Source organism: Lupinus angustifolius, chromosome LG05, assembly GCF_001865875.1.
Source record: "Lupinus angustifolius cultivar Tanjil chromosome LG05, LupAngTanjil_v1.0, whole genome shotgun sequence".
NCBI lineage: Eukaryota > Viridiplantae > Streptophyta > Magnoliopsida > Fabales > Fabaceae > Lupinus > Lupinus angustifolius.
The window spans coordinates 10234711-10261117 of NC_032013.1; the positions used below are offsets into that span (position 1 = coordinate 10234711).

The following is a 26407-nucleotide window of genomic DNA, read 5'->3' on the forward strand; positions in this document are numbered from 1 at the left end:
AAACCGCGAGGGGGAAGTGATCCGTGCCTCAGGCGAGTGATTGCACCAGGCAAGGGGGGCGAAAACCGGCCCCTTGGTTGAATATGGAAACCACGAGTAGGGAGTAATCCTTCAAAACAACACAGTATAATACCTCGTTATCATATATATTTGAAAAAGATTATAAAAGGACGACCAACCGCGTATGGGGTTGTCAGTTAGGCATAAAATAACCAGAGGTTGGCGGCGTTCCAAGTCCTTGGGATGTCTTTCCCTGCCAAATCCTGAAGTTTATAAGCCCTTTTGCCGATCTTGCTGGTTATACGGTAAGGTCCTTCCCAGTTAGGTCCCAACTTGCCCTTTACCCATCCTATATCGGCTCTCCTTAATACCAAAGTTCCTTCATCAAACTGGCGGGGAACGACCGAAGAGTTAAACTTCGTCGCGGTTTTCTTTTTGATGATTTTTTCCCTCAAACGAGCCCTTTCCTGTATCTCTTCCACTTCGTCAAGGTTGTTTCTTAGGAGAGATTGATTGCCACCCTCGTCGAACTGAAGTGTTCGCTAGGTCGGTTCTCCTATCTCGACCGGGATCATGGCCTCTGCGCCGTATGTTAAGTTGAATGGTGACTCACCGGTTGTAGAATCGGGAGTGGTCCGGTACGCCCATAGTACGTGATGGAGTTGGTCTGGCCAATTTCCTTTCGATTCGTCCATCCTCTTCTTTATACATTTTAAGATGACCTTGTTTGCTGCCTCGGCCTGCCCATTAGTTTGTGGATGCTCCACTGAAGTGAAGTGTTGTTTAATGCGGAGGCCTGACAACAATTCTTGGAACTTTCGATCAGCAAACTGAGTGTCGTTATCAGTTACTATGGCGGATGGGATACCGAAACGAGTGATTATGTTTCGCCAAGTGAATTTTTGGATATTCGCTGAGGTGATGGTAGCCAAAGCTTTTGCCTCTATCCACTTGGTGAAATAATCTATGACGACTATCAAAAACTTCAATTGCCCCGTTGCTTGAGGGAAAGGTCCCAGAATGTCCATACCCTATATGCAGAAAGGTCAAGGCGCTTGTGTTGTGGTTAATTCCTCTGGCGAGGCTTTGTGGAAGTCAGCGAAAAGTTGGCAACGAGTGCATTTTCGAGTGAGGTCTGCGACGTCCTTTTCCATTGTGGGCCAGTAGTATCCAGCACGTAATACCTTCTTGGCGAGTGAAGCGGCGCCTAAGTGATGCCCACAACTTCCTTCATGGATTTCTCTAAAGACATAATCCGCCCGTTCTGGACCAAGACATTTAAACAAGGGGCGGTGAATCCCCGCCGATACAGTGTCCCCCAGACAAGAGTGTATTAGGAGCAACATCTGAGGAACCGTTGTTTCTCTTTTAAATCAGAGGGCAGGTTACCATGGAGGATGTATCGGATGAATGGGCATGTCCAATTGTCTGGGATCTCCACTTGTTCCACTGCCATGACACTTGGGTGGTAGACTGTGCCCTGGACGACGGACCGATTGTTTCCGGGGTATTTGGTACTGGCGAGTTTGGACAAGATATCTGCCCGGACATTGCTTTCACGGGGCACATGCTGAATGGTTGCTTCATCGAAGTCGGCCATGAGTTCTTTTACTTTGAGCAGATATTTCCCAAGGAGGGTATCATTGGTCTGGTATGCACCTGTAATTTGGGAAACAGCTAATTGGGAATCACTGCAAATCAATACCTTATGGGCGCCCACCTCTTTTGCTAGCTGTAATCCGGCGATGCAAGCCTCATATTCTGCCTGGTTATTGGAGGTTGGAAATGTGAAGGTGAGGGAATGCTCGATGGTTATCCCTTGCCCATCCTCCAGCAGAATTCCAGCCCCGCTGCCTCTTGGGTTAGAAGACCCATCGACAAAGATAGTCCATACTTGCTCTCGGTCGCCCTCTGGTGCAGTAAGTTCGGCCACGAAATCAGACAGGACCTGGCTCTTGACGACCGTGCGAGGTTCGAAACGGATGTCAAATTGTGAGAGTTCTATTGACCACGTGATCATCCGCCCAGCCAACTCTGGTTTATGCAAGATTTGCCTGATTGGTTGGTTGGTTCTGACAACGGTTAAATGAGATTGGAAGTATTGGTGTAACCTTCGTGTGGCTGTCAACAATGCATAAGCCACATTTTCCAGCTTCTGATACCTCAGTTCTGGGCCTTGCAGGGCTTTGCTTGTGAAATAGACAGGGTTTTGTCCTTCTGCCGCTTCTCGGATCAACACGGCTGCGACTGCCTCATCGGACACGACCAAGTACACGTATAAAACCTCATTAGGCACTAGCTTGGAGAGAATAGGGGCGGCCAAATATTGTTTGAAAATGTTGAACGCCACTTCGCAGATGTCAGACCATTCAAACCTCTTGCTCTTCTTCAACAACTGGAATAAGGGAAGTGAGTGTTTGGCGGCGGACGGGAGAAACCTGGACAACGCAGCTAGTCGCCCATTCAATTGTTGAACTTCTTTGACTGTGCGGGGGCTCCTCATGTCGATGATCGCTTGACACTTTCACGAATTCGCCTCAATCCCTCGACTAGTCAGAAGAAAACCAAGGAACTTGTCAGCTTCCACCCCGAAGGTACATTTTTCTGGATTGAGCCTCATGTTGTACTTGCGGAGTTGTTGAAAAATATTTTCCAGAATGGATATATGATCTTCACCGGGGAGGCTTTTGGCGATCATATCATCCATGTAAACTTCCAAGTGGTCTCCAATCTGCCAGGAACACCTTGCTCATCATTCTATGATAAGTCGCCCTAGCATTTTTCAACCCAAAAGGCATGACGGTGTAGCAGTAGGCGGCCTGATCAGTAGGCGGAAGGGTACATCGGAATCTGATTGTACCCGGAATATGCGTCCATGAAGGATAGGTATTGATAGCCTGAAGAATTATCCACCAAATGGTCAATATTGGGAAGATGATAAGGGTCTTTAGGGCATACCTTATTGAGATCCGTGTAATCCACGCACATCCACCACTTCCCAGAAGGCTTCTTTACTAACACAACATTCGCCAACCAAGTGGTGTAGGTGATCTCGCGGATGAAACCTGCCTCTAGCAACTCAGCAACCTTCAAGGCGACCTCTTTGGTCCTGTCGGTCCCCATTTTTCGCCTTCTTTGCGCCACAGGCTTAGCACCTTGTTTTGTCGTTAGCCGGTGGCAAACAAAGGAAGGGTCTATACCAGGCATGTCTGCTGCTGACCAGGCGAAGAGGTCCTGGTTCATCTTCAAAGATGCCTCTAGCTTCAACCTTTGGCTTGGCGGAAGGGTGCTGCCAAGATAGACTACCTGTCCTGAGGATTGGCCCAACTGTAAAGTTGTTTTTTCCCCTCTGGCTGTGGTCGAAAGTCTCCTTCGTCCGCCCGGACATCCAGTTCTACCATATGCACGCCCCGAGGTCTTTTGGAGGGGGGTGCGTGCTGTTTGCTGAAGTGGGGGCGGAGGCTCATCTGATAGCAACTGCGAGCTGAGTGTTGATCCCCTTTCACTGTGCAGACTTGGAGGCTAATTGAGAGGAACTTCATGCATAGGTGGGGCGCAGAGACGATTGCTTCAATCCTATTCAAAGTTGGTCGGCCAATAATGGCGTTGTACGCTGAATCGCACTGGACTACCAAGAACTTTGTCTGGATCGTCCTACTCAAAGGGTGGTCGCCGATCGTTAGCCAAATCTCCACATACCCCCTGGGGGTGATTCCTTGACCGGAAAATTTGACCAATTGCCCATCATATGGCAGGAGATCGCGGTCATGGAGTTCCATCTTCTCAAACAAATCCTGGAAGATAATGTCAGTTGAGCTACCCTGATCAATGAATAGGCGGCTAACCTTCTTGTTATTGAGCTTGGCAGTGATAACGAGGGGGTCATCGTGCCCTCGGACGACACCTTCATAATCACGGTCGTCGAATGTAATCGGGGGTGCAGATTTGTAGCTCTATCCCTGCTGGGAGCTCCTGGCGGCGACATGCATTACCTCCCGCACATACTTCTTCTAGGCGGCCCTGGAGGTGCCTCCGACGGCAAAGTCTCCTGAAATAGTGTTAATGTCAACTGGGCTCCTCGGCCTTTGGTTGTCTGCATGGTGCCTATCCGCTTGAGGTTGTGGGGTAGGGCGTCGTTGCTGAAATTGTGGAGGGGATCGCCTTTTCGACGATTCGGGTCGACGATGCTGTGGCGATCACCGACGTTGTTCCAAGCCCGCGATGAACCGCTGTAAATGACTGGCCTGGATGAGATCCTCGATGGTGTCACGGAGTTGTGAGCAATCATTGGTCAGGTGGCCAAACATACTGTGATAATCACAGTATTTGGAGCGGTCTTGTGGGCCTAGCTTGGTAGGGCGTGGGCGGGGAAGTTGGACGAGGTGGGTGGAGAGGACCTCCTGTAGAATTCTTGAGCGGCTGGCGTTCATAGGGGTATATGTGGAGTATTTGGCCTTTTTAGGTTGTGAGGGTAGGTCGTGGAGTCTTGGCCGTTTGGCTTCCCGTGAGGGGTGATGTATTTGGGGTTCGGTGTAGGTGTGGATATGGTGGGTTTCTTCTAAATTGATAAATTGTTGGGCCTTGGAGCGGAGGTCTTCCATTGTAAGGTCGGTGTACTTGGCTAGCTCTGTGCGGAAGAGACCTTCTTGAAGTCCCATAACGAGGACGTGCACCGCGACCTCAGGGCTCAAAGTACGTACCTTCATGGCCTCGGTATTAAACTGATCTAGATACGCCCGGATGGATTCATTAGGTCCTTGGCGAATGCCAGACAGCGTGTATGACGACTTGGGTTGCTCTTTGCTTGCCGTGAATCTTGTGTTGAAGGCTAAAGCTAGAGTCTCCCATGTGCTGATGTTGTTTGGAGCCAAACGAGTGAACCATTGTAGAGCCGCATTTTTAAGAGTCAGGGGGAAGGCTCTGCACATGATTGGGTCGGTCGCCCCGTGAAATAACATGGAAGCCTCGAAAGCGTCAAGGTGATCCTAGGGGTCCGCCGTACCATCGTATTGGTCCATATTTGTGGGGTGGGTGAAGTGTGAGGGTAATGGGTAGGCCATAATGGTATGTGTAAATGGATGTCTAGCACCGCAGGAGTGGTGCGGGATTGGTTGGGATAGTAGGTGGGATTCGCTCGCTGACTCTTCAGGGTTACTTTTGTGAATTGGGCGCTCCGAGTGATCGCTAGGGTTTGCCTTAGATTGGCGAAGTTCTTGTATTATGTCGGCCTGTTGCTAGATGAGCCGCTCTTGGCGTTCCAGCATCTGGAGGAGGTGTTGGGTGGTTGGTTGTTGTTCTGGTGTGGTATGATGACTTCGGCTGGCTTGATGGGATGGTTGTCTTGGTGGGGGAAGGGTACTTGGGGCAGGGTCGACTTGGCTGGTAGATAGAGCTCGGCTTCTGGTAGTCACCATGGTGTGAGTCCCCACAGACGGCGCCAATGTTCTTTCCTAGAACACAAAGGTATGGAACGGTAGCTGATCGGTTGCAGATGGTGAAGAGGAGGAAGAGCGTGAGTGTAGCAGGATGATGTGGAAGAGCTGGACCCGCCGGGGGAGGTACCTGAAAAGGTTCTCCGACGATCAAGTCAATATATGAACTTGGGTGAAGTATATGAGAATATCAGAATATGAAGGGAGAGAGCAATAAAGTAAGTAATGCTAGAGAGTAGAGTGATTAAAATACTTCCTGTTGGTAGAGACTTCTATTTATAGGGGGAGAGTTGACTTTAGGCTTTTGGCAGGTAGCGTAGTACGTAGCCGACCAAGAGTATTGTCGGGGGCTGCTTTTTCCGTGTCAGGCGGTCTGCCAGGACCGTACTCTGCCCTACCTTGTCTTTTAGCCTGTGGCCGGTTTGGTAGCCGTTTTGCAGTGTTGGCAGGTGAGTTGGTGAGGTACGGATGGCGTGCCAGGGAGTGTCTCCAGGGTCAACTCTTGTTGGCCAACCACACGAGATCTACCTCAGTGACCAAGCATGTGGGCCCTGGAATCGCCGGGTAGGAACAATTATGATTATCTAACAAAGAAGAGAGTTGATTTTCTTTCTAATTTTATAGTAATTGAATCACTTCCTCATGAGCTTAGGCACATACTGTTGTAGGAACCTCATTTTTAAGGCCTTAGTTGTTTTTAATCTTTTGATGTATTACCAAAAAATGATCTAATTAACTTAGATGAGCTTTTTTAAGAGTGATATTTAATCCCTAATATAAAATATAGTAAGCGATGGTGAAATATAACTTATATTTTTTAATATTATCTTGCTAATTAAAAATCTAGTTTTGTCTTCTAATTTATTGAATATTATGAAGGAAAAAATTGGAATTTCAGTAATGTTTCAACATTAAAAAAACTCCAATAGTTTTAATGCTTAATATAATTGAAATATAAAGAAGTACTGTATAGATGAGTTAATAGAATGCTTACATTCCATTACAATTGACAAACTTTTAGTCTCCTACAAAGGGGTAAGAAAATATGACAAAGTAACAACAATCAAATTTTGATGTCATGATATTATTAAACATATTTATCAATAAAATATTGATATATGAGTATTTCCTAATTGTTTTTATGTACTATTTTTATTGAACTTTTAACCACATCTTCCATGTCTAAATCATATAATGAGCAATTCCACCATTTTAATAATAATTTTTTATATAATAAAGATATCTCCTACTAAACAACTAATCATTTTGGGTATGTAATTGATCTCCTCAATAAACTTCTAGGAATTGAATTTTTAATCTTTTGGTTTAACTAATAGATATATTTATCCACCTCTCAAGACACAATATCTGGAATACCTATGTTGTGAACGGGCACAGCGAGGTGCTCTTATTTTATGATGATCCACCACTGAATAGAAATAGACCAAATTTCTTTTAGGTGCTTGAACGGATCAAATGGTACCCTACGCCACTAAACTAAATTGTTTATAAACTCTTGTAAATAAATTATTATCTTGTCTAGAAAACATATATTATGAAATTGAGGAAATAAAAAAAACAAAACAATAATCTCATCCCCTTTCTGTCTTTCTAGTGGCAGGAGAAAAATAGAGCTTAAATTAGATAAAGTAAAATAAAAAATGTGACAGGAAAAAGAAACAAAAAACGTTATAATTCAAAACCTGGGTCCCACTCCACTTAAGTCTCTGTCAATGATTAACTGGCAAATGGAAACGTTCGACAAAAGAATTATTAAAATAATTAAAGTAACCAAAAAAAGACAAACATAAAACTAGCCGTTAGAATATCTCTTCCTCAAAATTTCAAATGAAGTAGTCGCGTTTCACACACACTCCAATAATACCCATTCATTCATTTTCAATCATCTTTACTATTCAATCACCAATTACGCTTCAAAATATTTTTTTTCTTCTTCCCATTTTCACACTCTAGATTTTTGCCCTAATTGCAGGTACATCGCTTTTGTTTCTTTGATTTGATCTGAGTTTAATGAAATTACTCAACTTGTGATTGAACCCAACATTGAAATGAATAGCTGATTCCATTTCCTTATTTTTGTTGATTTTAGTTTTGGACTTTTTGATCTGTTAATGAGGTTTCCATTTAGGGATTTAGAATGTCTTATATATGTTCTTTTATATTTATAATTTATTCTCTTATTTTATGGTGTTGCCCAGTTTAATATAATGCTTAAAATTAGGCTCAAAGTTAAGTTAACACCCAATAGTGTGATAAAAATCTTTCCTTTCTGGAGATTTTTTGTCTTAAAAATTGAATCATGTTCGTTTTTTACTATTTTTCCTGACCCATTGTTTATTGTTACTATTATTTTGATTTTGTGCATTTTGGGTTTGGATTTTTTCTTAATTTATCTTTGCATTTGGTCATTTTGAAGTAAACTAATACCATGTTATCACCTAAAGCATGTGAAATTGTTGAATCTATCAATTTCATTTATTTTAATAAAATCTTCACAATATGATCCTTTAGAAGTTTATTTACAAAAGCTGAAATTTTATGCTTAGTATTTTATTTGAGTCATGTCACAATTGAAATCAATTTCACTTGATCTTGTACAAATTAAAGCGCAGTGAACCAAATTGTTGGAAGAATTTCCATTTCATAAAATTTGTTCCACTATTAATAATTTCCCTCACTATGATTTCTCTAGAATATGACTGTGAGAAGTACACCTGGAACACCAGCTTCAAAGATTGATAGGACACCGGTATCAACCCCCGGAGGGCCTAGAGTTAGGGAGGAGAAAATTGTGGTTACAGTAAGGCTAAGGCCTTTAAACAGAAGGGAGCAATTGGCTAAAGATCAGGTGGCATGGGATTGCGTCGACGATTATACAATCGTGTATAAATCACCCTCGCATGAACGTGCAGCTCAACCGGCATCATTTACTTTTGGTATCATAAAGAATTGTTCACCTTTTTTACATTTTATAAGATTTATGGCATCATATTTTAATGTTTGCTAACATTGGTTTTCTTTCGCCTTGCAGATAAAGTTTTTGGCCCTGCTTGTTTAACTGAGTCAGTATATGAAGAAGGAGTGAAGAATGTTGCATTATCTGCATTGATGGGCATTAATTGTAAACGTTTTTATATTTTTATTCCCTGATGTATCTTATGATTTGTGCTTTTGTTAGTAACTCTCTGAATTACATAATGATTGTATGCTTCTTTTATTGCAGCAACTATTTTTGCTTATGGACAAACTAGTAGTGGAAAGACATACACAATGAGAGGAATAACGGAAAAGGCGGTCAACGATATCTATGAACATATAATGAATGTAAGTTTTTCTGATACCTACTTTAGTTTAGTTTATGCTATAAAGTATTATATTGGGTTTCAATTTTGTAATTACTATAATCATTTCAATCAACATCATTGCAGACTCCGGAAAGAAATTTCACAATAAAAATATCTGGACTAGAAATATACAATGAGAATGTTAGGGACTTGTTAAATTCAGAATCTGGTCGCAATTTGAAGCTTCTAGATGATCCTGAGGTAATTTATCAAAATGTTTTTCATTTAAAGTTTTCTACCATGCAATTCGGTATTTCGCTATTGAGTAATTTGGAATTTCATATTTATTATCATGCGTATAATGTAGAAAGGTACTGTGGTGGAGAAATTGGTGGAAGAAACAGCAAAAGATGACAAACATTTGAGACATTTGATTTCTATTTGTGAAGGTAGGAAGATCTCCTAGCTTGCATGAAGTATATATCTGTTTCCTTGTTCCGAAATTTTTAAGAACTTCCATTTTTTTGGGCAGCTCAAAGGCAGGTCGGCGAAACTGCACTAAATGATAACAGCTCACGTTCTCACCAGATAATAAGACTGGTTAGTGATAGTACAATTACTCGCTAGAACTCACAGAAAATGAATTTTTATCTCTTCCCCTCTCATAACTAATATGGTAGGGAAACATGTATATTGCAGACAATTCAAAGTGCTCAGCGTGAAAATGCCGATTGTGTGAGATCTTTTGTTGCAACCCTGGTAAATAAAACCTCTTACTTATCTACTTTTAACTGGATAGTTTAGTTCTCATTGACTATAACAAACGCATGTGAATATGCAGAACTTTGTTGATCTGGCCGGAAGCGAGAGGGCTGCACAGACACAGGCAGATGGCACTAGGCTTAGAGAAGGTTGTCATATTAACCTTAGCTTGATGACTCTTACAACCGTAATCAGGAAGCTCAGGTCAGAATCTAATGTTTACCTTTTTATGATACAATTTACGTTATGACTCAGCTTAAATTACCTTCACGTAGTTCATTGTATATGTAATTTATAAATTATAACATTGTAGATTAGATAGATTGGATTGTTATAATGGCAGAAATCACCTCTTCTGATATAATTGAGTGTCCCCTCTTCTAATAGCTTGTTTTCATATCATCATATGCAGTGTTGGAAAAAGAAGCGGTCATATACCCTACAGAGACTCAAAGCTCACACGTATATTACAACACTCCCTTGGTGGGAATGCACGCACTGCCATCATATGTACGTTAAGTCCAGCCCTAAGCCATGTAGAGCAATCGCGTAACACTCTCTTCTTTGCTACCCGGGCAAAGGAAGTAACAAATAATGCTCAAGTTAACATGGTAACTACTACTGGTTCATAATAATCACTTTGACAATTTTAAAAAAATGCATGCTTCCCAAAAATCATTAGAACAAAAAAACATGATTTCTTTCTTTTTAAATTCTCTGTGTAGGTCGTTTCAGAAAAGCAGCTAGTTAAACATTTGCAAAAGGAAGTAGCGAGGCTGGAAGCAGAGCTGTGCACTCCTGATCCATCTAAAGAAAAGGATTGGAAAATTCAGCAGGTAAGTTTGAACTAAAAAACCGACAGTTAGGAACAAGTATTTTTGTATAATACTAAATGTTGTTACCTAATCGTGCTCAGATGGAAATGGAAATAGAAGAACTGAGACGCCAGAGAGATCTTGCACAGGCTCAGGTTGATGAGTTACGCAGAAAGCTTCAGGATGACCAGCAGCAGGTCTCTCATTTCTTTCCTCTCTCTTGCTTTCTCTCTTCCTGATTCATTTCAAATGACTTGACGATATTTTTGTACTTCAGGTCTCAAACCAACTTGAATCACAACATCTGCCAGTCAAGAAGTGCCTCTCATTCGCTGGTGCAGCATTGCCAAAACCCAAGCTAGGCTCTGAGAGAGTAAGAAACACCACATTAAGACAATCTATGAGGCAGTCATCTACTGCTCCTTTTACCCTTATGCATGAAATTCGTAAACTTGAGCACCTCCAAGAGCAGCTCGGTGAAGAAGCCAATCGAGCTTTGGAAGTATTACAAAAGGAAGTGGCATGTCATAGACTGGGTAACCAAGATGCAGCTGAGACAATTGCAAAGCTGCAAGCTGAAATAAGGGAAATGCGTTTTGTTAGGCCGGCACCAAAGGAAGTTGAAGTTGGAAACATGGTTTCTGTACACAAGAGTGTGAGTGCTAATCTCAAGGAAGAGATTACGAGACTTCATTCACAGGGAAGCACCATCGCAAATCTTGAACAGCAGCTTGAAAATGTTCAGAGGTCGATAGACAAGTTAGTGATGTCTCTGCCGAACAATTTTCAACAGATAACCAGTGAAGCATCCCCCAAGCATAAAAAGGAACACAAAAGGAAGAAGTTGCTTCCTTTGTCTTCAAGTAATGCAGTCAATCGACCAAACTTTCTGAGATCTCCCTGCTCTCCATTATCAACTACACAGCAAGTTTTGGAATCCGAGATTGAAAATAAAGCCCCCGAGGTGAATGATGATACTGTTTCAATTGAGACTCTGCCAGAGTCTGAGAAGGACACTCCATCAAAGAGTGAGGATGGTGGAGATGTATCATCAAAGGAAAATACTCCAGGCCATAGACGCTGTAGTTCAGTTAATATGAAGAAAATGCAGAAAATGTTCCAGAATGCAGCAGAGGAGAATGTAAGAAGCATACGAGCATATGTCACAGAATTGAAAGAACGAGTTGCCAAGCTGCAGTACCAAAAGCAGTTGCTTGTTTGCCAGGTATATATATATAAAATCTTTCTGCTTGCAATTGCCAATGCAGTTTTTTCAGATCGTGTATTTTCGTTAGCTTTTATTTATGTCCTTTCATGTAGGTGCTTGAGCTTGAAGCAAATGAGGCAAATGGCCAAGACATAGGAAGTGAAGAGTACTCTGGTGAACCGGAGGAATCCCAGGTTTCATGGCAAATAACATTTAAAGAGCAGCGGCAGCAGATCATCGAATTATGGGATGTATGTTATGTCTCCATTATTCACAGGACCCAGTTTTACTTGCTATTCAAGGGAGACCAAGCAGATGAAATATACATGGAAGTTGAACTAAGGCGTTTGACATGGCTGCAACAACACCTAGCAGAAATCGGGAATGCAAGCCCAGCTCCTCATGTCGGTGATGAACCTACCGTCTCGCTGTCATCAAGGTTCTCTCCTATATACATTTTCCTATATCACTGAATGAAAATTTTTAGAGTGCATATTTGGGTAAAACAAAAATTGTCATAAGCTTTTCTTATAAGTTGATTCATAACTATTCTCATAAGCTTAAATAACTCTATATAAGCTCTTCCAAACGCCTTTTGAATGTAAATTTTACGTGCAGTATGCGAGCCTTGAAACGAGAAAGAGAATTCCTTGCAAAGAGATTGACATCACGTTTGACTCCGGAAGAGAGGGATGCATTATATATCAAATGGGATGTCCCTCTTGATGGTAAGCAGAGGAGGCTGCAATTTGTGAACAAGCTCTGGACAGATCCTCATGATCCTAGGCATGTGCAGGAGAGTGCTGAAATAGTTGCAAAGCTTGTTGGTTTCTGTACAGGAGGAAACATGTCAAAGGAGATGTTTGAGTTGAATTTTGTGCTTCCATCTGATAAGAGGCCATGGTTAATGGGTTGGAATCCCATCACAAATTTGCTTAATTTGTAATAAACTTTATGATTGTAAATTTAGTAACATTAGAATCTTGTAGATGGAAATTAACTTTGGAGCTTTTACTCAATTCTAAATGATTGTTTGGGCAAAAAACATTCTCTAGTAAACTAATCCCATTGGATTGTATGGTGTTTATAAAAGAATGCAATTTGTGTTAATATATGGAGTACAAGTTTATTTATGTCACATCCGAATATTATATATATATATATATATGCATACATATATATCATCATGCATAATGATGTTATATTGAGATATTGGACTAACTTTGGGTAGAAGCAAATTATATTTTGTAGAGTAGTCAATATGTGATTAAGATAAGAGAAAGACTTAAATATACTCGACCTAAGAAGAACAATATCAAGATGGTAAGCTTTTGGAAAACTCGAGAAGAGATCCTTGCAAGCTTATAGTGCATCAAGAAGTTCAAGGACTAAAAACAGTATCAAGGATCAAGCGCTAAGCACTTTAGCAATGAAAATTTTAATTATCATTATAGACCATAATTTAAAACACTAAATTGCTTCATGAGGTTATAACTGAGCCATTGATGTAGATTTAACTCCTACTCATATTGTGTAGGAATAGGAGTAATGGGTTCACCATAGGATAAAAATATTTCATGGATGCTGATTTGGATTTTAAACTAGAGAAGCACCAACATAGAAATTGTTCCCTATTTGATTTCTAATTTATTACACCATCATGCATGGTATAGAAGCATATATACGCAGTATCATTGAGATGTCAGCATTACTGGGGATGATGGTATCATTATTCTCAATAGTATTTGTTTTTGTATATATAATATAATATAACAGCAAGAATTGGAGTTAGGAGACTTTTATTTCAAGGTACTTCACCTACTTTCCATTGTGGATATCAACTTTTGACTTCTTATAATGGTCACTTGCTATAAGACTACAAAAACACCTACTTTCCATTATGGATATTAAGGTTTGGGATCCTTTTTAAGTAAATAATAAGTTTGGTTCTAAGTTGATATACCCTTTACTTTAGTTCTTTAAGAGATAAAAACTAAATATTTAACTATTTTAATTTATGCAAGTGAATCTCATGAAAATCAATTTAGTCTCTAGTGGATGAATAAATAATTTATACGTTATACTTTTAAAGATTAAATATTATTTTTTTATTTCTCGTGACTAAAGTGAAGAGCTATCTAGGATGAAAGTGATTATTTATTTTGTTTTTTACACCTGAGTTTTATAAACTTGATTTAGTAGATATTGTTGTAATTAATTTATAATTGAATAGTGAAAAGTTTTTTTTGGTAAAATACATATTATTATTTGAATAGGAGATAATTATCCCATTGGTGATATAAACTTTGAAAAAAGATGATACTATTAACCAATTTTATGAGTGTATTATGAGTAGAGTAATAAGGAAGTAGTGAAAAAAGTTTGAGCTATAAATCTAATTACAACTAATTGATATTAAACAAATTCTCAAATAAGTTTAAACAAAACTCCATAGTTAGCAAACAAAGATGGGGAGTTGGCCTACTTCTCATATTTCCATATTTGTTGCATGAACTTTTGCTTTCTCTTACTCTATCTTTTCAAACACCAATCATCAACCCCATTATAAATAAAGTAACATAACATTTTTCCACAATACATACCTACCAACCTTTTGAATAGGTCCTATTACAAAAAAAAATGATAAATGTTAAGAAATATATAGAAAAAATCGTTAGAAACTCAGATCGAACGGAAGTTAGTTCAATTTCTATATAAAGAGGGATGTCAAGAAAAAATTATCGACATTAGAAAAGATTTAAAATCAACATTTTTGGTGATAGAGTATTATGACGTATTTTGTAATGGATGATTTTGTGAAGGATGTTGTAGATACCTACCAACATATAGGAACTTTTCTCTAAGGTCTAAAAGCTTCTCCCATACCCACCCCTTCCAAACACTCTTTTCCTCTCTTCAACCTTCTCAAATCTCAAGCACCAAAATGATCCTTCAAATCTCCATGCACTACAATAAACATCAACCATACATTATAACCATTACCTTATTCATTCTCTTATTCATGGCTACCATTGTTCAATCTGATAATCCTAAATATAAGGCATGCACACCTCAAAGTTGTGGTAATGGCCCAAACATAAGTTACCCCTTTTGGATTCCTTATCAACAAGATCCTTTTTGTGGCTATCCTAACTTTGAAATCACTTGCAAGAACTATAATCCAATTCTCACAACTTCTAGTTATGACTTTATAGTAAATGATATTTTTTATCCTAACTCTTCAGTTTCTGTGACCAATATTGCTATCTATGAAGATAAGTGTCCTACTCCTATGTATAACTATACCCTTGATCATTCTCCATTTACCTTTAGTTCTGAGAATTCTAATCTCTCTTTCTTCTATAACTGTACAACAGAACCTATAGATTATCCAACATATGATTTAGACTGTGCTAAAAATGCTACACATTATTCTTTTGCTGTTTTTCATAAGGAGGCATTGGAGCATAAAAACTACTCCTTGAATGAGTGTCAGTTTATGGTTAATGTGCCATTGAACATGAATGCTAATGTTAACTTCACAAGTTTGTTGAGAATGAATTACACTGAGATTTTGAAGATGGGGTTTCTTTTGAACTGGACTGCACCTGATTGCAAGTATTGTGAGAAAAGTGGTGGAAGGTGTGGATTTGATGGTGATATGTTCCTCTGCTTCTGCAAGGATAAGACTTACCTTAAAAGTTGTGGACATGGTAACATATTTGAAAATATTCTGATAATGACATTTGCTGTTCTTTGATGCAATCATCAACTGTCTCTTGTTTAAGATTAGTTTCCTATGATACTTGTCTTGTCTCTTTGACAATGTCTTTGAAGGTGTATAGCGGTTTTGATGTGTCAATTAAGTGTCTAAGTTTTGTTCAGTAGATATCTGAGCCAATAGAAAAATGTTGTTTTCTTAATTCAGACACCTGAAGAGGGTGTTAGATACGATTCGGAAGAGTGTCAGAATTGGTATGTGTCTGACACTCAAAGGTGTTCGAGCTTCCTAATTACACAATTATTCGCTTAAATCGAGTGTTCTTCATGTTTAAAGTTTACATGGTATAGTTAACTTTTGTTAGTTTGTATGATTTCAGTGTATATATAGTTCAGTAAATGTTTATGTTTGTTTGCTTCAAGTAGCATATCCTCTTTGACTTGACATAAACATTCAGCAAGAGTGCCTCATAAATGCAATAACTCATATTTTCTTTCAATGCTAACTATTGCAGGCAATCCATTGAATTTGAAAAGGAAAATTGCTATAGGTACTAACTCCATTTTTCATTATTTTGTGATGCAACATACTTCATTAGTATAATATGTTACTTGAAAAATTTCCTATGCTTCTTCTTTAGGTGTTGGTGCTGTTGTGTTTGGAGTATTTGTAGTGATTATAGCCATTTATTTCTATCAACTCCGAAAGAAGAATGATTACACTGTGTCACATATACAATCTCAGAGTTTCTCTACTTCTGATCCATCTTTAGTAAAAGACCCTGAGAATAAGGGAAGTCAGTACTTTGGAGTCCATGTTTTCACCTATGATGAACTTGAAGAAGCCACAAACAACTTCGACTCGGCCAGAGAATTAGGAGATGGGGGCTTTGGGACAGTGTATTATGGTAAACACAAGCATCCTTTGCTGTATCAATTAGCATGTTATATCATGTGTGATTTGTTAGTTTTATTATGTCAGATTCTACGTCATGAACCAAAACCTTAAAGACAATAGTTTCATGGACCTTTTCTGCTTATAAACTCTTTCACTTATCCCCTCATATCTAATGTGAGACTTCACACTTGAATATATAGAACGTTTTACCCAATGATAATTGTTTGATCTAACTTGATTTCTTTGATTACTAACAGAGATTCCTGTATTCTTTGTGTTTCTCCCATAGGCCAACTCCGTGATGGGCGTTGTGTTGCAGTGAAGAGGTTGTATGAGAACAATTACAGGAGAGTTGCGCAATTCATGAACGAAGTTGAGATCTTAACTCGCCTTCACCATCCAAATCTCGTGTCTCTATTCGGATGCACTTCTCACCGCAGCCGTGAACTTCTTCTTGTATATGAATACATTTCTAATGGAACAGTTGCCGATCATCTCCATGGTAGAAAAACCAAACCTGGTGCACTACCCTGGCATATTAGAATGCAAATTGCTATTGACACTGCAAGTGCATTGAAATATCTTCATGCTTCTGACATCATCCACAGAGATGTGAAAACCAATAACATTCTTCTTGATGATCACTTTTGTGTCAAAGTAGCTGATTTTGGCCTATCGCGCCTTTTCCCGATCCATGTTACTCATATTTCAACAGCTCCACAAGGGACTCCGGGTTATGTGGACCCTGAGTACCATGAGTGTTACCAACTTACTAATAAAAGTGATGTATATAGCTTTGGGGTAGTGTTGATTGAACTTATATCATCCTTGCCTGCTGTTGATATCACAAGGCATAGGCATGAAATCAATTTATCAAACATGGCTATGAACAAGATTCAAAATCAAGCACTGCATGAACTAGTGGATCCAAAACTTGGGTTTGAATCAGATTTCAAAGTAAGGAAAATGGTAAATGGTGTATCTGAGTTAGCATTTAGGTGCTTGCAGAGTTCCAAAGATATGAGACCTTCTATGGAAGAAGTAGTGGAAATTCTCTTGGATATACAAAGTTATGGCCAGCATAAAAAAAGCCAACCTGAGGTGTTGGATATCTCAGCAAATGATGATGTTGTGTTGCTCAAGGATGATCCACCTCCTCCATCGCCGGATTCGAATGCCGCGAGTAAATCGACAACACCAAATGCTAGTGGATAAGTGGTCCTTTCACATTTCAGTACCTTACCATATCTGAGATTCTTAGTTTATAGCATTGATAGAATCAAATAGGTAGCATATACCCAGTTATAGCCTAAGTTCTGTTATGTACTGATGCTGATGACTTTAAGAATGAGATGTACATAGATGATAAAGGTACATTGGTTATGAAATATCAACCTTTTAATAGTTATATGATCATTGTATTATTAATTCTTTTCTATCAGTTTCAAGTTCAGATAAGATGACTTAATTTCTTTCTTCTGATTTTTTGTTTCAACAGTGCTTAAATTGTTTTTTTAATAACTTCATGGTTCCACTAGTGATTGATTTTTATATTGGGTGGTTTGTTAAGACTTAAAGAGTACTGAGTGGAGTGTTTATAGAAGACATTTTGGTGCAAATATAGAGCAACAAGAATGAGTTAGGAAAAATAAGTTGGCTAGAAAAGGAAGACACTCTTGAAGAATCAAAGAAGAAATTGGGGAACTTCAACTAATCATTTTCGGTTCGTGGCTGACTATTCCAACAAGTATCGCTCCCAGGAATTGAACCCTTTACTTTGTTGTCATCATGTTAATTAACAGAGGTTAGGTAGCATCTTTGTAAGAAAAAGAGCACAGTTGAGGATAGAAGTAAAGGAAGGGTTGTCCTTCTTATTCTTACATTTCCTTTTAATTTCAAGCATTCATATTATTTATGATTGCCTTTGCATTATTTTTAAATTTCAAATGATATTATTCAAATCATGGAAGGTTCTGCAAGTAGAAGATATTCAAACCAAAACCAAAAATCAGGAATGAAGTAAACTACAATTGTACAATCACAAAATAGATGAATCATTATAACTGTGCATTTTCACTTGTCCATTTGTTGTAACTAATGGAATAGAGGCAGGCATTGATCTAGTTGGAGAGGACATAACAGGTTTTGGTGGCATTTCCATGCAATTCATGCTGCCTTCTAACATATATATCACTCTTCCCCAACCTCAGACATGAAACCTGAATATAATTTGTATTATGTTTAAATCAATTAAACGGTTAGATCGAATAATTTCATATAATTAATAATTATCTATATGAAAGATATCAATATAATGTCTATCCATTTTTTTTTGGATTAGAAAATAAAATAAAATATTGGAATAGTGTTATATTTTTTTCCACCTGTTCAGACTCTCATTCATTCAGTTTCAAGAGTAGCCTTTAAATCAAATTAGCAATCAGACCAATAGAAATGTATAAATAAAAAAACTAAAATTGAGGAAGCAATTACTTAAAAAAAAACCATTTATTATATTTAAAACACTCACGTTTAAATTGAAACGAAAGTTATAATTTCTCAAATTAAGATCTTTAATCAACGAACGTTGGTTCAAGTGGTACATGTTTGATTCCTCTTAAGCAAGGTCTCAGATTTGAGTCTTGTGGATTGAAAAATGTCTGCTGGAAGACTTAGCCCCACGTATGTTCGCAGCTTAGCCAGGATTGCCTCCATTGCGAGGATACAGGTAGGAAACAAAAAAAATTAAGATCCTTAATTTTATTTTTCATTTTTAATTATTTTGAAACAACTGTTTGAAAAATTATTTTTGCACCTTTTATTGACTCGGACAAATTTGGAAAAATTACACGTAATAATACAAGTAGTCCCATCAAATGAAAAACAAATTTCACAAAAAGTATTGTTAAGAGACAGTGGGTAGAGGGAGTCTGTTGGTCACAGAGAAGAAAATTAGGAAGTAAGTTGGTAATTATTTTTTTAGATACAAATTTAATAGGCACGAAAATCTTGAAAGACCGAAACGTATAAGATAAAACAAACATTATCTAATTAACTAACAATTTTTATGATAATTATATATTTCAAGCCAAAAATCAAAAGTAATATAATGTTATCTAAAAAATAATACTGAGGATATTAATCTGTAATTTTTTTACCGAGTAATAAATACTTGACTAAGGATATTTATTGGAAATATACTTGTACACTGACTCTAAAAATTAAGAATAATTTAGTTTAATCAGAAAAAATATTTCTTAAAATATTATTATATTGAAATAATTAAAATTATTTTATGTTTTTATTCAAAATTCAAAAGGCCTCCCATGAGTCAAAGAGATCTAATATTTTTTATTCCAAAGAAAATTAAGAAGTGACATCTATTTGAGAACTTGAAAATTAATACATTTTTATTATTAGCAAACAATATACTGTTATTAAAAAGCCACTGGTTAGTGGTTACCATGGAAGAAATGCTCTAAAAAGTAAAAAGAGACCAAGCATTATCAATAAGAGGATATATGTTTATTCATTTAATGTAGCCAAAAAATTAAAAGAATCTCAATCAGACTGAATTATAATAATAATATAAGAGAAAAGGGATATGGAACCAACTGTACAAGTATAAAATAGGAATAAGTTAACGAAATACTTAAAATTATTATTAAAATAAATGGGAGCCTTTGAAATTATATATGGAGAGGGTCCAAATTAAATTTGCTTTGTGCATAGGGTAGTAATAGAAATCACACGAGAGAAAAAGAATATTCCAATACAAAAAATTCTAGTTAATATTTATGAAGATTTGATTGAGTGATTTAAATAAGAATAGTTATTATATAAAAACAGAAGAACAATAAATAAATCTGAGTCTAGCCTTATAATGTAACTATACACATATATATAGGTGAGATTGAATGTTAGTTGTTGAACATATAATTACTTATTATTATTTCATTTGTCACAAATGAAAAGCCTTGTCTCATTAATTTTTTTAATAATTTGCTTTTTAATGACTAAAATGTTATGTCTAAAGCTCATCAACTATTTTGATATTGGACAATTGTAACCATCTAGACTACATTAAATCATTATCATATTAAGGAGAATAAATTATCTTCCAAGTTTCCACTAACAAGGTAACAATGAAATCATTATATTTTAGACTATTAAATAACCACGTAAAGTTATTCAATAATATTTGGAACTAAAATGGAACTCGTGAAGAAAGAAAACAAGTATGAGACATATGCTTAAGATATTGATGTTTGAAAGTGTTATTTTAATAGTTTTAAGATCATATAAGATTTTTCAGACATAATAACTTCCTTTAATTATTTTCAAAAATATTTTCATGCATATGATAAATTACAAAATAAGTTTCTTCACACAAAATAACTTCCTTCAAGTATTTTTCCAAATTCTCCGCACTTCCCTCCACAAAGTTAATTGATCCATATAAAACTACCCACCCATATAAAAAATCACATAAATGTACATCTTGAAATGTAATGATGGTGTAGTAGAGTCTAGAATCCAAAATACAACAACTAATTTGCCATCAAGATTTACAAATTATGGTAGATTTTATAGATTTTGTCGTTATGTATATTGTAAACTTAGTTTGTGCATTCATTTATGTTCCTTGAATTTTGTTGTTTTTCACATTTTTAGTTGCTAGAAACTTTCGCACTAATCTGTTTATTATCCAATGTCCTCACATGTAATGAATTACAAACAATTATGTAGAAACAAAGATTTTGAACTGAAGTTTAATTCATTCCGATTCAATATGAACAATGTTAGTTATGTCATTAAAATTTATCACTTTAAATTTTTCGTTTATATCTATTTTTTGTTTTTATATTATACTTATTTTAATCTACATGATTATTTGTTGTTTTCACTCATACGAAATACAACTTCAATATTTATATTATATTATTAAACTAATACATGTCTCTATTTAACTAACAACTTAGGTCTTTTACTTAACCATAAATATTAAATATATTTTTAAAACTAGTTCCAAATGGCCTATACAAATACATAGGTATACTACTAGTTTCTTATTGGTGAAAGAAAATAATATACAAAATATGAATATTGAAAATTACTCTTAAAATAAGAATGGTAAACCACAACACACAAAAATAACTCATATATATTTATGGATTACAAAAGTTATTTATGCTTGAGGATTTCAAGCAAGAGTCAATATAATTTCCACAACATATAAAACCTAGAAGAAATATTAAAATACATGTATGAGGAAGAGATGAAGGCCTACAATATATTGTCCTCCTTGCAAACACCCCCACCAATATTGACATGTATTTTTTTTATCGATGTCAAATTACAAACATAGTTAACAAACTTAAAAATAAATACATCGTAATGAATCATAACGAATCAAAAATAATATCGTAAAAAATGAACCTATAATAAAATGTTGATGAAGGGCCAAATGTTTGGTACCAAAATTTATTAATATAAAAAATGAATATACTCAATCAAAAAGAAATAAGTATGTGCATAAGCAAAAAATCAATTGAATTGCATTAACTTTGGAGCAAACCTTAGCAATCTATCCAAAGCATGTGGTGTGAACTTTCTTGCAAACAAATGACAAATATTAGTGGTTTGTCCATTATAGTCACATGAACTTCCATGCCTAAGTTGCTTCAAAAAATCAATTGTAACATCTGGTCTTATAAACTTTGATGGATGAGGACCACCCTTTGACCAATCAACCCATGTTAAAGTCCTGCTTGCAGTCCTCATCAAAAACTTAATATTAACCATTGTTGGTATGTAGTGTTCATCACTATAGCAAGGAGGGTTGCAATGATTCTTGAACACGGGGAAATATAGCTCATCGGAGACGATTTCGATGGCGAGTTCACGGTCGATTTGGAACCATTGGGAGCCCTTCCTCCATTGGGAAAGATCAATTTGAGGCATCATGTTAGAGTTGTACCTACCACGCCCTACATTAGTTTTTACATCTAAGGTTTCAACATAGACCTTGGTTGAGTTTATAAGGTAAGTGTATATTGTCGAGAAATTAAATAAGGGTATGCATGATTCTGAGAGCAAAACAAAGCGTTGGTTTGAGAAATCAAGAAGTGCATTGGCTAATAAACGTCTTTCTGCTTCTATCATGCTATTCTCTCCCCACTTTACCTCCTGCATGTTAACAAATCAAATCAAACTCATTAATCATAATTTAGGAGGAGTTTATGTTTAGACTGATTCAAATGAAGATCAAATATATCAAAGTTTAGTAGTTGATATTATTTATGTTAATATTGAATGTAACTTTAAATCAGTGTTTTTAGATATGGTTGTGAAGAAAATACGTTAAGCTTACTGCAATTGCGAGAAAATATAGTCGATACTATCGCAACTACAGTTGCATTGCTATTACGGATACTCGCTAAACAACAATATTATAATCAATTTAGATGGTATGGTAAAATTTGAAATATTAATTAATGCAATTGGGTGAAAATAAGACCAAGAACTAGAAGTACTAGTGAAAATAAAAAATCACTTACACCAACCAATGCATGCATATAGATCATTTACATGAAAGATCGATTTATTTTCATGGGACAAAAATTTGAGATTACTGGACCATTAATATAAAATGGTTCAAGTACAAGCACATAAATATGTGAAAGACACTTGTTAGGAAATATGACATATACAATTTGTTTTACTACATTCTACAGCACAAAGACAAGAGTCATTTTTTGGGTACATAAGATTAGACTTCAATTATTTGCTGCTGATGTATGAACAATTCTTTAATTGACATTATTGCACTGTAAAAAAGAAATTATCAAAAAATTTCTTCTAAAGTATATAGTATATATATATATTCGTTTTTGAATGAGAGAGATAAAGTATCAGAAGAAAAGAAATATGAAAGGTTAATTTGAGAAGGTGAAGAAAAGTGAGTTTTTATGAAATGGAGATGAATAGAATTTTTTCTTGGATCTGGAAAGTGTAAAAGGAGTAGAATGAAAGGAAAGTATGGAACAGTTTGCACTAACAGCCCAATTCTGGAAGCAACCAAAAATAATGTGAAACATTCTAATATTCTATATATGCTTATATAGATTCAGTGGATCTCTTAGTTTTTCTTTAAATTTTCACTTACCTTCTATATATGGTATGTTAATAATGTTAGTCTCATTAGACAATGAGATATCAATTTTGGAAAAGAAAAAATGAAAAATCTCACTAGTCAAAGCCACCTCATTTTACAAGCAACCATAAAGACTAGAGTACATATAACACTAAAATAAGGCAGTTCATGATTCCGAAGATTCATTGTAATGATAAAACTATATCATTTGTAGAAAGTTTATTCATTACTACAAATTTTGATGTTTCAAGTTCATGCAGACATGTGTTTCTCAACTTAGCAATTTGCTATTTTTAATATAAAAATATATGATATATTGTACCAATAAGATGTTGGTTTAGTGATGTAAGACTATACTAGATCCCTAAGATTGATGGTTTGATTCCTATAAACGACACTTGTTGAGAAAGACAACCAAGAACCCCAAATATGATTAGAGTTTCTTACCCAAAAAATATAAGAAAATACCCTTAGTCATACCAAAAAATATGATATAACATAGAGGAACAAGGTCCATTGGAGATAAGAAGACTCATATTTATACATAACTTGAAAAGTTTGATGAATATAATATCTATATATTATCAGCCTAAAAATTTATACATAGATAATATATTATCTACCACTCATTTATATAACTTATATTTAAAAAGAAATCCATGTATATTAAATAATACAGCAATGTAATGGCTGGGTTGTCACACAAATCAAATAAGATATGAACAAACATGTAATAACCATTAAATAATGCTTATATTCAGGTGAACTTTTTTCTAAAAAGTTCAGGTAAACTTAATATTTGACATCAAAGGCATAATCAGAACCTACTTTCTGAAATGTTTTATTTTAGGAATTGGGAACTATAAGTTTTTAGCTTCTGTACTATTGTTATGCATCTAATGTTAAAAACATTGGTAAGATGAAGATTTTACAGAGGCCAGAATTATATAAAAAATGTTAGTCAATATGTAAAAAATGAAAAGAAAAAAAAGGTAATTTTATATTAAAAATGAGGGGTTTAATATATATTTAGAAGGAGTTTTAAATAAAATATTAAATACATAGTCAATATAGAATATAAAAGAGATTCAACAGATTCTTTACCTAAACTATCAATGGGGGAGATTTTATGCTATAGAATATTATGCTGATTTTGAATTATTGACTCAACTATATATTTTAAATGAAACAAATTATATTTCCATTATTTATTTATTCTTTAAAAATATAAAAAAAATACATGAGTTTAATACAATATTAGCATATCATCTACTTAATAATCATTGACTACTAATAGAATAGAAAAATTATATATTAAACATATTACTTTCCACATTTGAATTTTGGGGAAATGGACAACCAAAGTATTAAAGTTAATTAATTGAATTGGTGGAATCCTAAAGATAAATTAAGGTAGAAAATTGTTAATAACATAAGTTATGTCATAATGTTAGTTTTGTGGCAAAATATAATCACTTATAATTCTCCTGTGAGTATATTGACTAACAGCAAAAATATAATATATAAATATTTAACATGTATAAACAGATATTATAACCATTTCTATATTATCCAACATGATTTATATGTTAATTATCATTGTCCTCTAAATCAAAGTAATACAAACTAATGATGGGTAAAAAAACTTTATAGTGGCAATGCATAAGATATAATTATATATACATTATGGATATGAATAACTGTGATGATCTGAGGCTGACATATTATCTAATAATTGGAAAAACACTATAATTATGATCAACTAAATGAAATGTGAACATAAAAAATTAAGTGGCATGTGTATACTAACCTTGCTTGGGATTCTGCGATCATGAAAAACTGAACTTTGAGGCACTGTTTCACTGAATGAAGGTTCAGAATGGACATATATTGAATAAAAACCTTCATGTCCTTTGAAAAATCTCTCCCACAATGGAGCCAATAACACAGCACCTTTTGTTAAGAACATGAATGCAACTTTTGGTGTTTGTTTGAATGGTGTTTTTTGAATCTTTGGAACCATAGAAGCCCTCCAAAGCAATTCCTCTTCACTCATATCATGCATGGCTATTGGAGGCTCCAAAAAATCACTCAACCCTTTTCTGGTTTTGGACTTTTTGATGACCCTTTTTTCATTGGTATTTGATGCAACTTTTGTTTTGTTATTGGACACTAAAACACTAACATTGGTTGAGGTTATTGGAATAATAGAAGGAGGTGGTGGTGACAAAGGTGGTGAAAGTTGTGGTTTGGCTCCAAGAGAAGGGAGTAAAAATTGTTGGATTTGAAAGTTTAGAGAGAAAGTTTTGCTGAGATATGAAGTGAGTGAAATACCAATGAGTAAACCAAAACCAAAGCCTATAATATGAGTGAAGAAGTTGAGAAATGATGATGTAATGAAACGTTCATGATCCTTATGCTTCATAGTGATATTATTATGACAAAGAATGAGATTAGAAGAATGAGTTTTGCAGAGAAATTTTTTGGATGGTGAGTAATTAATGGAGAGAATCCATTGAAAGTAGAAACTAGACTCAAACAAACTATACTTGAATTCATCACAAAGAAAATAATCATTTATATATGTGTTTTTAGGAACAGGAAGGATAAAAATATTCATAAATACTCATATATAAAGAATATTCTATGTATATTATATTTTTTATTAATTTGGAATTATAAGTAATCTTTTTCTTATTATTTTATAATAAAATTCAATTATTGAACTACCAACAAATTTGTAATTTGTATTTTAATATTTGTGTAATAATTATTCTTATATATTAACTATTATAAAATATATGTGTAATTAAACTTTAAAACTACATATATATTTGTACTTATAAGGTATATATTACACTACTTGTACCTGCACCTATCCTAAGGTGGGACTGAAAAAAAGTATATATTACTTTACACTTTAAGGTTCAATGATTTTGAAGTATCAACCACGTAAATGGAATAATAAAAGGCTGAAATTAATTAATAAATACATAAAAATAAAGAGTGTAATATTTATATACTTTCAATATAAATATACAGTTATTATATTATATATTATTTATTTGGATTACTTTTTTTAAAAATCAATAATAAATAAATATAAATAGTG

The 26407-nt window shown here is 35.5% G+C and overlaps 5 protein-coding genes across 5 annotated transcripts; 2 read left to right on the plus strand and 3 right to left on the minus strand.

The window, feature by feature from the left end:
• On the minus strand, positions 1047-2503 carry LOC109346977. The gene is made up of 2 exons (XM_019586716.1): positions 1390-2503; positions 1047-1264 (listed from the first exon to the last, which is right to left on the minus strand). Exons 1-2 carry the CDS (start codon positions 2501-2503, stop codon positions 1047-1049), a joined length of 1332 nt encoding a protein of 443 aa, XP_019442261.1.
• On the minus strand, positions 4197-4928 carry LOC109346978. Its single transcript, XM_019586717.1, has one exon. The coding sequence runs from the start codon at positions 4926-4928 to the stop codon at positions 4197-4199; it is 732 nt and encodes a 243-aa protein (XP_019442262.1).
• Positions 7295-12584, plus strand: LOC109347722 (kinesin-like protein NACK1). The gene is made up of 15 exons (XM_019587742.1): positions 7295-7425; positions 8146-8389; positions 8485-8574; positions 8677-8777; positions 8882-8998; positions 9105-9186; positions 9270-9337; positions 9437-9496; positions 9579-9703; positions 9912-10110; positions 10225-10335; positions 10416-10511; positions 10592-11539; positions 11635-11960; positions 12140-12584. The coding sequence occupies exons 2-15, from the start codon at positions 8149-8151 to the stop codon at positions 12465-12467; spliced, it is 2892 nt and encodes a 963-aa protein (XP_019443287.1). The 5' UTR covers positions 7295-7425; positions 8146-8148; the 3' UTR covers positions 12468-12584.
• Positions 14385-17580, plus strand: LOC109347723 (LEAF RUST 10 DISEASE-RESISTANCE LOCUS RECEPTOR-LIKE PROTEIN KINASE-like 1.2). Its single transcript, XM_019587743.1, has 4 exons — positions 14385-15234; positions 15757-15792; positions 15883-16149; positions 16429-17580. Exons 1-4 carry the CDS (start codon positions 14466-14468, stop codon positions 17352-17354), a joined length of 1998 nt encoding a protein of 665 aa, XP_019443288.1. The 5' UTR covers positions 14385-14465; the 3' UTR covers positions 17355-17580.
• LOC109347724 lies at positions 21602-25759 on the minus strand. Its single transcript, XM_019587744.1, has 2 exons — positions 25106-25759; positions 21602-22328 (listed from the first exon to the last, which is right to left on the minus strand). The coding sequence occupies exons 1-2, from the start codon at positions 25718-25720 to the stop codon at positions 21687-21689; spliced, it is 1257 nt and encodes a 418-aa protein (XP_019443289.1). The 5' UTR covers positions 25721-25759; the 3' UTR covers positions 21602-21686.

Bases quoted from the DNA above. Each gene is read 5' to 3' on its own strand.
- LOC109346977 (XM_019586716.1), bottom strand. From the start codon at position 2,503: ATGAGGAGCCCCCGCACAGTCAAAGAAGTTCAACAATTGAATGGGCGA. The intron at 1,265-1,389 runs GTAACCTGCCCT...GTCTTGGTCCAG, and splicing joins CATCCGATACATCCTCCATG to AACGGGCGGATTATGTCTTT.
- LOC109346978 (XM_019586717.1), bottom strand. From the start codon at position 4,928: ATGTGCAGAGCCTTCCCCCTGACTCTTAAAAATGCGGCTCTACAATGG.
- LOC109347722 (XM_019587742.1), top strand. From the start codon at position 8,149: ATGACTGTGAGAAGTACACCTGGAACACCAGCTTCAAAGATTGATAGG. The intron at 9,704-9,911 runs GTCAGAATCTAA...CATCATATGCAG, and splicing joins ACCGTAATCAGGAAGCTCAG to TGTTGGAAAAAGAAGCGGTC. The intron at 11,540-11,634 runs GTATATATATAT...CCTTTCATGTAG, and splicing joins AGCAGTTGCTTGTTTGCCAG to GTGCTTGAGCTTGAAGCAAA.
- LOC109347723 (XM_019587743.1), top strand. From the start codon at position 14,466: ATGATCCTTCAAATCTCCATGCACTACAATAAACATCAACCATACATT. The intron at 15,235-15,756 runs GTAACATATTTG...TAACTATTGCAG, and splicing joins CCTTAAAAGTTGTGGACATG to GCAATCCATTGAATTTGAAA. The intron at 15,793-15,882 runs GTACTAACTCCA...CTTCTTCTTTAG, and splicing joins GAAAAGGAAAATTGCTATAG to GTGTTGGTGCTGTTGTGTTT.
- LOC109347724 (XM_019587744.1), bottom strand. From the start codon at position 25,720: ATGAAGCATAAGGATCATGAACGTTTCATTACATCATCATTTCTCAAC. The intron at 22,329-25,105 runs GTTAGTATACAC...GTTAACATGCAG, and splicing joins ATCGCAGAATCCCAAGCAAG to GAGGTAAAGTGGGGAGAGAA.